The sequence below is a fragment of the Garra rufa genome, chromosome 1 (assembly GCF_049309525.1).
Source record: "Garra rufa chromosome 1, GarRuf1.0, whole genome shotgun sequence".
Classification (NCBI taxonomy): Eukaryota; Metazoa; Chordata; class Actinopteri; order Cypriniformes; family Cyprinidae; genus Garra; species Garra rufa.
Genome location: NC_133361.1, coordinates 92,349,831 through 92,361,952, shown reverse-complemented (window position 1 = coordinate 92,361,952; position 12,122 = coordinate 92,349,831). Strand labels below are relative to the sequence as shown.

General features: G+C 36.3%; 1 protein-coding gene across 1 annotated transcript; it reads right to left on the bottom strand.

Annotated features, from left to right (window-relative positions):
* Positions 1-7,056: 7,056 nt before the first annotated feature.
* LOC141340459 (uncharacterized) lies at positions 7,057-11,499 on the bottom strand. Its single transcript, XM_073845439.1, has 2 exons — positions 10,919-11,499; positions 7,057-9,019 (listed from the first exon to the last, which is right to left on the bottom strand). The coding sequence occupies exons 1-2, from the start codon at positions 11,322-11,324 to the stop codon at positions 7,809-7,811; spliced, it is 1,617 nt and encodes a 538-aa protein (XP_073701540.1). The 5' UTR covers positions 11,325-11,499; the 3' UTR covers positions 7,057-7,808.
* Between the last annotated feature and the right edge of the window lie 623 nt (positions 11,500-12,122).

Sequence of the window (12,122 nt, the reverse complement as noted above, 5' to 3'; positions counted from 1 at the left end):
TTTTTAGACCTCTGATATACATGATAATCAAAGCCAAAAATTTTTTTTTTTTTTTTTTTTTGGCAGAGATTGGTGATATGAGTTGCAATTGATCAGTATACATATAATTAGACCACAATTCGATAGCAATATTGGAAGGTTATGTCTGATGTTTTATCTGAAAGAAAAGATTTTGTGAGTTCAGAGTCTTTCCTATTGAAACATTTTCAAAAAATTTTTAAGTATCTACAAAAAAAAAAAAAAAAAAAAAAATCAATGTACATGATAGTCAAAATGCTCTCTTGTCAGCACCAATAGCTATGAATGGGCAGTGTATCAACACCGTTCCCTCTGGGTGTCCTAAGTCCTTTTTTTTCTCTCTTTAGTAGTTTTACCCAGACTTACTTATGATTATATTATGTAAATTTAGCAAACATATTTGATTGGAAGATCTGAAAGATCCCATGCATTTACCCTCCCCTTGACAAAATGAGGATAGAAGTGCCAAAAGTGGACAAAAGAGAGTGTGATACAGAGACAGTTTATTGTATTTGTGATCTGATCAACCAAAACCCATTTTAAATCCAGGTGTAAACAAAGCACAAACCTGCTGTGAACCTCAAGATTGTCTTGTTTCTGAAAGTCTTTCCACAGTTTTGGCACAGCAAAGGCTTCTCTCTGGTGTTATTACATAACTCATGTCACAATGATGACGTAAAACTAGTTTCTCATCGGTGAAATCTCATGTGGTATTTAAGTTCTGCTTTATTTTTTGAACTTTTTCCACAGTGACCACATATAAATGGCTTCTCTCCAGTGTGACGGTTCATGTGTCTGTTTAAGAGTTCCTTTTTGGTTAAAACTTCTTCCACATTGCTGGCAGGTGAAAGGCTTCTCTCAGGTTGCTAGGGTGCTCAGGGTGGTTGCTAAGGTGTTGCAATGCGGTTGCTAAGGTACCCGGGGTGGTTGCTAAGGTGTTGCTATGCGGTTGCTAGGGTACCAGGGGTGGTTGCTAGGGTGTTGCTATGTGGTTGCTAGGGTACTCTGGGTGGTTGCTAAGGTGTTGCTATGCGGTTGCTATTGTGCCTGGAGTGGTTGCTAGGGTACCCGGGTACCATTGTGTGGTCTTCAATGTGTTGTTTATAATTGAAACACTTTCCGCACTGAGGGCATGTGTAGGGTTGCTCTCCAGAGTGAAATCTCATGTGATCTTCAAAGTGCCGTTTATAATTGAAACTCTTTCTGCACTGATCACACGTGTAAGGCTGCTCTCCATTGTGAATTTTCATGTGTCTGTTAAAGCTTCCTTTTTGAGTGAAACTTACTCCACACTGTTGGCAGGTGAACAGGCCCTCTCTGGTGTGAACTGTCATGTGGAAATTAAGGCTTCCTTTCTGGTTGAAACTTCTTCCACACTGTTGGCAGGTAAAAGGTTTCTCTCCTGTGTGAACTCACATGTGGACTCTAAGCTGTCCAGGTTGAGTGAAACTCTTTCCACACTGTTGGCATGTGTATGGCTTCTCTCCTGTCTTTTGAGCCCTTTTTATTGAGGAAGTCTTTTTAATCTGTGAACAACTAAAATATTTTTCTCTATTTATGGAATCTAATACTCTTTAATTTCATTCAATACTTCACTCTCCTCTTTTAGTGTCATAAGGTCTATGGTGGAAAAAAAACAAGTTAACCCCAGTTTAATGGCACAAAATATCAGACATGAAAACATTCAAACATGTAAAGTGTTAGAACTAACATACAACTACATTCTATATGCACTAATCAACTACAAGAGATGTTGCATGTAGTAAAAAACAGGGCTGAACAATTAATTGAAGGCAATTGACCATATTCACGGATTACATCCTTGTTTAGACAAGCCAGCTAAGTAATTTCTGGTCAACTGAGCTGTGCCTTAATATGAGTGGATTTTGCTTATTTTCTCTACACAATCCATTCACAATTGACGAAAAGTTGTTTGTCTAACAGGACCAAACATCCATGCATACCATTTTAAGAATGACAAATGCGAGTTTACAAAAATATGCATTAAATCAGATAAATATGCGCGAGTCATTGCTGTGATTGACAGTAATAAAAGCAAGACATCTTAAAAAAACAAGGGAGTTGAAATGGCAGCTTTATGAATGAAAGTAAATCGTAGAAGTGAATTTTATTGCACAGGCAATTAGGCTGAGGGAAAAAAAACTATGATTGTCTGCAAGCTCTCTCAGATAAGTACTTTTGTTTATCACTAGTAATCAGGGCTCTACACTTACGTTTCTTGTTAGGAGCATCTGTCTCAACTTTTAACATTTTATGAGCACACTCTAAACAATAATCAAAAAATCGGATTAAAAACCTAGCCTTTCCATTACAATGGTTATTTTTTACTTCATAAAATAATTTATATTTTTACCTTTGTTTTAAATTCTTTCATGTTTAATGAGGTTAAGAGGTGGCATGACTGCGATCAAATTCATACATTTATGTTGAGATTAATGTTTTAAATATAACATATTGGATACAGAAATATTAAATGATTTAAATAACTGAAAAAATCTGCCAGCAGGTAGCAGCAAGACACAGATTTTATTACTGAATCATATCATTTAATTGATTTATTCGAAACGGCATTCATTCAGGAATAAAGCAAATGACATTCTTTCTGAATGTGAAAGTAATTCATTTTACTAGATTCATTTAAAAACGCACGTTCATTCATAAACTAAACACTGTTTGGATAGAGATGTGCAGCGGGTCAGTTATAACTTGCAAAATCAGGCAATAGTGTTATAGTCAGACAATGTAAGTCACTAAATAACATCTTGCTTATTTAACTGTATTAATCCAATATCTCATTTACAATCTTCCTTAAAATTTGTAATTATTTAAAAAAAGTAGCTTGCTTACATTATTTATTAAAAATGCAAAAAATACATGATGTATCATGATATCAAATCAAATCATTTATTGATAATCGTAATCAAATTTAATCGAGAAACATGTCACGATTCACACTCCTACAGTACAGTATGTTATACTATGATGCCAAATGCTCTTAGCGAGACAGAAAGCAGACTTGCCATAAATGATGCAATAAATAATAAATGCTGATGTAGACAAAGTTATCATACAAGTGGCAAAACTTGTAAAGAGCATTAGGAAAAGCACCTTATATACTGAGGCGGCTGATAAACTGGTGTGTGTCTCAGTCCAGCTTGAGTCACCAGATGAAGCGGTCCGCTGCTTATTTACATACTTCACTTTCAAATGATAATCCAGATATGAGCTTGATGAATGATAAGTGAATGTTTTTATTTCCTGCCCGATATACTGGAATTAGGCCTACCTCAAGGACCAGCTATTGATGATCTGTTTATCTTTGACATGGACCATTTTTTCTGTGACTGACCATCTAATAAAATTTTAGTCGACTAAGCCTCTTCTCGGAGACTAACATTCAGTAAACTATTAAGGGGGCAGCCCTAGTCGAGGGAAAGTGACGGCTGTCGCCAGACTTTATTTCACATACTTCATCATTACATCAGAGCAAGTTAGACCACATGCACACAGCCCTTATTTACCCATTTCAAATGAAAAATGTTACTTAATCCTAGCAGTGAATATTAACATTTATGTTAAATAAGACACAGTTCTTCTGTTTTTAAACCAAAGCACTATAAGAGTAGAAAATAACCTTTTAGAGAAGGAGGGCAAACAAAGTAAAAAAATACCTGCCAAAGACAAATGAATTGAGAAGATGTAGAGGACAGTTCATAGGATAGTTCAGCTTTGAGAATAAAAACCAACCTGTTTGTTCCTCAGTATCTTCATGTTTGACTCTGAATGTTTCTTCAATCCTCATGTCTTCACTCTCCTCTTTAATTAACGCCATCTATATAATAGCGTGTCACAAGGATTTTAGTTGCTCCACCATTTTTTTTTTTCTGTGTTTGGAAACTTTTTCCTGTTTGAGATGAGAATAAATAAATCTCAATCATCTCTAGTTCAGTAGTCAGTGCACTTGTAATGGAGTCAGAGTGATAGTTAATGGACTTAAAAGATCTGATTAGAGAAACACTCAAAACTTTAAGTTACTATTCAGTCAGGTATTTAATTATTAGTATATAACATTAAGTATTATATTATATTACATTAATTGTTCAAAATGCTATTGTATTTTAAGGTTGTCATTACAACAAAACAATTGCAGTTGTTTGTAAAAGTTGTCATTACTCATTGTTTGAGTTTGTTTTCGTTGTATTTTCACTGTTTTGAGCAACAGGTCTCTCAGCGAGCGGCGATTCGAAACAGTGAATCATTTTGTGAGTCAACCGATTCAATTGACTCGGAGTTTGTAATTCGTGTTTCTGATCTGAATCACTACAGAGAGAGAAATCAGACGCTGTGTGGATGCGCTTTAATAACGTTCATCATTATATAAAATATTACCATGTTGCATTCAATAATTATTACGTTTACATCGCTTGTAAGCCATATAAATCAGACTGAACGCTTGGTATGAATTTAAACAGTAAAGACTACAAACCTTTCTTCAGCTGAAACACTGATGCAGGAGCGCGGTGCATCCTTATGGCGTCATACACCAGATCAAAATAAAAGTCCTGTTCACGCGCTTCTGTGTCTACAATCCAAGACGTGCATAGATATTTACAAAAAGGAAACATATTCGAATAATAAATCATGACAGTAATATTCAGAGTTTTATTTTTGGTGAAATACATATTGAAATGTATATAAAGAAACTTTGTCTAAGATGGAAGAAGAAACTGCTTCATTAGAGCAGGTAACAGTAGATGCTGCAGTTTCTGCTTTTGATAGGATTTTTAACATAGCAAATAGAGCGAGAATGGAACTTATACAAAGTTCATCCAACGACAACTTGCTTACAGCTACAAGGAGGCTGTTTCGCCGGTCTCGAAACAGAAGTGTTTGAAGTGGGGGAGACCGGGTATAGTTGAAACAAAGGGAGAGTTGTAACACTACCAATTCCACGAATCAGGGATAAGATAGGGGTTATGTGACATTTTCAGTTTCCTCAGGCTTCCTTAACAATCACACGTGGAGATTTTCCAGTCAGTCTTGCAACCTCTCCAGAAGCTACAACATAAAATCGAATTCTGAGGTAAGAAAGTTAAAAAAAAATTAAAAGATAATATTTTGTTTAGTACCTCTACCGTTGTAGATGATGTTGTATGAGTTATATCAGGTCAAACTGTAGTTTCTCTAGTAAAGAATGGTGTATCAACCTCCTGCTAATTTCAAAGCACCATGCTAATACAGCTAGCTAAACAATGGGTGACAGTGGCGGGGTAGGTTGAAACACATGTTTTGAAAGTGTTACAACCATCCCCCTTATACACAACTTAGAACATTTTTGTGATTAAGTTAATTCTACAGAATGCCTAGAAAATGGGTGAGAAAAACAAATCGAGGAGTCGATGCCAATGTTATAAAAAGAGCAGCAGAGGAAGTTAGGAATGTCTGTCAGGGCAGAGGCAAAATCCAAAGGAATCTGCCATGTCACCTTGAACAGATATTGGAGGAAATATAAGGAACTGAAAGACTAGGGATCAAGGGACTTTCCTCATGTAGGATACTGCAGTCCTCACAGGTCTTCAACAGGGAGCAGGAGGAGACTTTGTCACAGTATATAAGCCAGGCAGCCGATATATACTATGGGCTAAATCCACGTGAGGTGAGCACAATGGATAAGCGTCTTCAGAACAGGGTAGAAAAGGCAAGATTCAAGATTTAATTTCTATAGGACCTTTCATGCAAACTCAACTTGGGGAGTGCAGGAAGTGCTTATGCATCAGACTGGATGCAGGAAGAGGATTTCCTATCATTCCTTGTTCACTTTGTGAAGCATACAAAAGAAAGGTGTTGCTCATGCTTGACAACCACTCTTCCCACATCTCTGTGAGAGCTGTGGATTTTTGCAAAGGCCAGGGAATTGTACTACTTACATTCCCACCACATTGCAGCCTCTCCTCCTTACTTGCCACCCGGGTCCTCTCCAGCTCACCTGCCGCCAGGGTCCTCTCCTCCTTACTTGCCGCCTTTTTTATTTTTCCTCAGAAATTAACTTTCTCAATTATACATTTGAAGTAATAGTAGTTTAAATGTGATTTTTTTTTATCTCTGCCTCGGTTCCCAGACCCTTGGCCCTGCTTATCCTCGGTGTCGCCCAGGATCTTCGGCTCTCCGTCTCCATCGCCACTTGCTCAGCCTCTGTCAAGCGACCCCCTGGAGTAGTCAGCCCTTCCTCCACCATGGCTCCTCTATCTGTCGGCTCTGCCAGGGGCTACAATCATGGTTGCGACCTGGCTCCTCTCTCCGTCTGATCCACCTTGGACCCTTCTGTCGGATCCGGCCTGGACTCTGTAGATCATCCCCTGCCGAATAGACTTTGTTTCCCAGCCCTCTCCATTCTTTTGTTCTTCCTACCAGTCCACTTTTTTCTTCATTCCTTGTCTACGGCAAGTTGCGCCTTCCGGGAGGGGGGGATAATGTTACACCCCCATCATTCTCTCTGTCTTGATTTCTCCCATATACCCATATTTGGTTTTCCTGTCATATAGTTATTCCCATCATCTTTCTTTGGCTGGTTAACCTGTCTTTATTCCTGTCTGTGGATTATTAGTAAAGACGTTGCTTTTGACTCAAGGGGTAAGGTCTTCAGCCTTTAGCCAAAAAAGTTAAATTGCTAATGCTGCTGCTTCGGCAGTATGCAGGGAAGGAGACCAGAGGCTGTTTAGTTTGATTAAATGTCAACAGAGGTGATGGACTCATTATGCTAAATAAACAGCTTTTGTCGGGAAACAGCTCATCATTTAATAAATAGAATCAAAAACCAGAGCTCTGGACAAAACCGACTGAAGCCAAACGAAACAATATTACTACTGCACGACCATCCCCATTGGATTTAAATATTGCGCTTTCCAAAACAGCACAGGTGAGTAACAAGAAGCAATGGGCCAACCCACATTGTACAGTGGCCCACAGGGAAAACACATCGGTTGTTGTATCTACTTTTATAATGATACAGTACAGTCTGCAGTCTCTAGTCTCATATATTGCCTGTGGTACATGTTTTCTAACACCAGTCAGCAGTAATGCTCCTAATTTCACTGTATGCAAAAAAATACAAAGACAATAAAGGCTTTTAATTCAATCCCATTGATATTATTTAGATATTTCGAACAAAACCTAAAACATCATGGCTTTCAACTATTAAAGCTAAAATAATTTTTTCTTATGCAAATACAATCAGTTGACCGCAATGTTGTTAATAAAATATGAAATGTAAAGATAATGTATTAATAAAAAAAGTAACATTTAATAATGACTCAAGCAAAATGATCATTACCGAAAGTAAAAGAGAAACTAATGAGACTGATCTCTCTCCTACTAATTTACAAGTAGGGATGGGTATACATATACATGCCAGACTAGTATGTGTAAATCTGCCAGAGATACACACAAGATTGAGAAAAAAAAAAAAAAAAAGATTGTTTCTGCATGACTGTGTATAGCAGATGACGAATAAAACGCTTCCCACATGCAGTTAAATGATACGGTTATTGTCCAGTGTGGATCCAAATGTACTGGTTGATGAAATGTCTTGTTGAAGTGTGAACACTAAAGTTTTCTCTCCAGTGTGGTTCATCTCATGTGTTTTTAGATATGATGACTGGTTATATTTCTTGTTGCAGTGTGAGCATTTATAAGGTTTCTCTCCAGTGTGAATCCTCTCATGTATTTTCAGATATGATGACTGGTTAAAACTTTTGTTGCAGTGTGAACACTTATAAGGTTTCTCTGTGGTTCATCTCATGTATTTTCAGGTCTCCTGTCTGACTAAATCGCTTGTTGCAGTGTGAGCATTCATAAGATTTCTCTCCAGTGTGGATCCTCTCATGCCTTTTCAAATGTTCTGACTGACTAAATCTCTTGTTGCAGTTTGAACACTTAAAAGGTTTCTCTCCAGTGTGGATCCTCTCATGTGTTTTCAGGTCTCCTGATTGACTAAATCGCCTGTTGCAGTGTGAGCATTCATAAGATTTCTCTCCAGTGTGGATCCTCTCATGTATTTTTAGATATGATGAGTGGTTAAATCTCTTGTTGCACTGTGAACACTCATAAGGTTTCTCTCCAGTGTGGTTCATCTCATGTATTTTTAGATATGATGACTGGTTAAATTTCTTGTTGCAGTGTGAGCATTTATAAGGTTTCTCTCCAGTGTGAATCCTCTCATGTATTTTCAGATATGATGACTGGTTAAAACTTTTGTTGCAGTGTGAACACTTATAAGGTTTCTCTCCAGTGTGGATCCTCTCATGCCTTTTCAAATGTACTGACTGACTAAATCTCTTGTTGCAGTTTGAACACTTAAAAGGTTTCTCTCCAGTGTGGATCCTCTCATGTGTTTTCAGGTCTCCTGACCGACTAAATCTCTTGTTGCAGTGTGAGCATTCATAAGATTTCTCTCTAGTGTGGATCCTTTTATGCAGTTTTAAATAAGTTACTGAAATAGAAATCTTTTCACACTTTGAACACATGCATTCTCTCACACCAGTATTTATATTCTCATATACTTTCAAACTTTGTAGACGGCAAAATCTCTTTCCACACAAATGGCATGAATGTGGCTTCACCTTTGTATGAACTTTCAAGTGATACCTCAGACCTGAAGCTGCTAAATACACTTTACCACATTGATCACATGTGTGCTGCTTCTCTCTAGTGTGGATGTTCATGTGCTCCTTAAGGTTTGATGAGCTTGAAAAACTCTTCCCACATTGATCACAAGTGAATGGTTTCTCTCCAGTATGAGTTTTCATGTGACGCTCAAGATCTGTTTTTCTTGTGAAACTCTGTCCACACTGAGTACAGGTGCAACATTTCTTTAAATCTTTCTGTTTGACTTGAGAGCAACACAAAGGTTTTCCTGTTTTGAAATGATTTTTCTCCTCAACTTGACTTGATTCTTCATTCTCCTCTTTTTCTTTAATCAACTCTGAAATTAAAATAAAATGATTAATATTTAGGAACTTGTTATAAGCTGAAAAACATGAACAAACTAACATTTGACAGCAGTGCCAATGGCGCCAGAAGCAGATTTGGTCGAGCTGGTGTGTGGGATATCAAAAATAATGATCATTTAAAGTAGATATCGACCGATTAGGATTTTTCTATAAACGATGCCGATGTTTAGAGGTCAGCGTCAGTCGATTGCCGATATGTGCTACCGATTTTTTGGCCGACTTTTAGGGTCGATATCTTAAAGTTCTCCCCTTTATTTGCATGCTAAAATGTCACACTAATAATAAGTGGATGCACAACATCTCTAAACCTAACATCATGAACACTGACTTTAACCATCTCTCAGATCTCAAGTTTTGTGCACTGCACAGTATTAACATAATATTTAACCAAAGTTAACCAAACTGACTAAGTATTAAATATATAAAACAGATAATATAAAAAAGTAACTAAACTAAAAGTTTTAGAGCTGAGATTAATGTTTTAAATATAAAATTAAGGCTATAAAGTGGGTCGGTGCTTCCGACTGACGGCCTGTAAGTACATTAAAGAATTCAGTACTGACTATTGAATGCGACTTTTGAGCAGTGTAGGGTAGTGCTTGTTTCACGTTCTACGTTTGCAAATGCAGACATGCTGTTATGTTTACACGCCGTGACAAAATGCATAAAAAGACAGTATGAGTCATTATAATCAATCATCAAAATCAAGAATCAATATAAACAATAATGTATGCATCAAATTCCTAATTTATAATGGGTTTTATCATTTCTGTCTCGATGCACCAAGAAATGGCATCACGACATGGTTAGGGGTGTTACATTTCCAACACACACTTGAGGTTTTCGGCCAATCACAAACCACGGATAGCTGGCCAATCAGAGAACACCTCGGTTAAACTGGATTATTTTAGAGCTTTAAAGAGCTGTAAAAAGTTGTATGAAATACTTAAAAGTCATTGAAAAGTTCTTGAATTTCTCTCCCAAAATGTTGTACAAACCCTGAAACTAATGATGTAATAGCACTGGAGTATTTCTGCCGCATTACCACGACTTTAGTTAACACTACTGTTTCTGTATCAGCCTTGTTTGATCAGTTAAAAACATAATTCACTTTCAGTGAAGCCTGCATTTATAATACTTTATAAGAGTATTCTTGAGGAATTATAATGAATTAATGATGCATTATAAAAATCTTATAGTATGTTGTATCGTCTCGTATCATCATGTTTCAGATGAATGTGTAACATGACACATTTGTATTATCAGTTTGATTATTTTGATTGGACCCTTTAGACAGCTTTTGATAAGTAACTCTGCAACTACATGACAGCTAGCAGTAATTATTATTACTATTAGTACTAATAATAATTATAATAATAAAGGAGTGTTAGTTGACATGTAGTTGGAAAGTTGCTTATAGTTAATAGACCAGGGGACCATCAAAATAAAACTGTAAAATATAATGTAAAAAATACATGTGATATGATATAATACACTATAAATTACGTAGATTTAATGTGCCGTCCATTGTGTCTTATAAATAATCACAATCTTAGGTTAGAACCACAAATACTCAAATATTATAATGTATTAAAATTGTTGATTATTCATGAGATGATATAACTTAGGTTTTTTTTATATAATGCATTATGTGTTCATTATAATGCTTTAAAAATACCATTGTAATGTATTATGAATGGGGCTTCATCGAAACTGTTACTGCCCCCATATATACTTTTCAACAAACTGATCCGCTTTAAAGATTGTTTCTATCACAGTTAACTAAATCTAGCTAAAATAAAGCTTATTATGAAGTATTATGAAAGCCTGATGTACCACAAACTAAAGATGAATGAAGATAAAACACCAACCTCCATGTTCCTCCTGTTTTATTCTCAAAGCTTCTGGTTCCTCCTGTTTTATTTTCAAAGGTTCTGATTCCTCCTGTTTTATTCTCAAAGGTTCTGGTTCGTCTTGATTTACTCTCAAAGGTTCTGGTTCCTCCTGTTTTATTCTAAAATGTTCTGGTTCCACAAGTTTTATTCTCAAAAGTTCTGGTTCCTCATGTTTTATTTTCAAAGGCACTGGTTCCTCCTGATTTATTCTAAAATGTTCTGGTTCCACAAGTTTTATTTTCAAAAGTTCTGGTTCCTCATGTTTTATTTTCAAAGGCTCTGGCTCCTCCTGTTTTATTCTAAAAGGTTCTGGTTCCTCTTGTTTTATTCTCCAGGTTTCTAGTTCACTCGTGTTCTCCTCACTCTCCACTTTAATAAGCATCTTCACAGCAGCAGATCTCAGTTCAGCTCATACTTCTCCAGATATTCCTGCTTGCTTCAAAACCTAGTCACAGATATAAGGATTAAAGGTATTTACTGATCTGATTCAAAACTGTACTTTTCTGTTTACAGACACTACATTTGTCACAGATTGTACTAAAACAGAATCACTACAAAACAACAGAGAGCACAGCGAATCTAATCTTCTTGCTCTTAGGTTTAATGGTGTTTGTCAAACAGAAGTTAGTGTCTTAGTGCCACCCGCTGGACTGGAGTGAGAAGCGCCGAAAGGAGGAAAATAATGCGGGTGAAATGACTTTGTTATAAGGTGCGCTGTTGTTTTTCTTTAAAAAGCCGATCTGCACAAAAAAATGAAAAAGACTTAAAGTTATTGACTCGCATCATGGTATTGAGCATCAACAGTCTTTGAAAGTGAATATAAGAGGAGAAAAACACACTGACCTGATTAAGATATTTCACATAAAATAGTCCACAAGAGAAAATTATAGTTGAATTTATAAAAAAATAAATAACTCCGTTGAAAAGTTCCACTTGATTCCTAACACTGTTCTTCACTGAATGTTCCCATACGATAAAAAAATAAATTTTAAAATGTACTTTGAAATATATTTCAAAATATACAAAAATTGGCCAAAAATATATTTACATAAATATATTTTCTACAAATAAATTTTTTGGCCATTTTTTGTATATTTTTGAGAAAAAACCAGCTAAAACCAGCCTAGGCTGGTTGGCTGGTCTTAGCTGGTTTAAGCTGGAAATGGCTGATTTTAGCTGG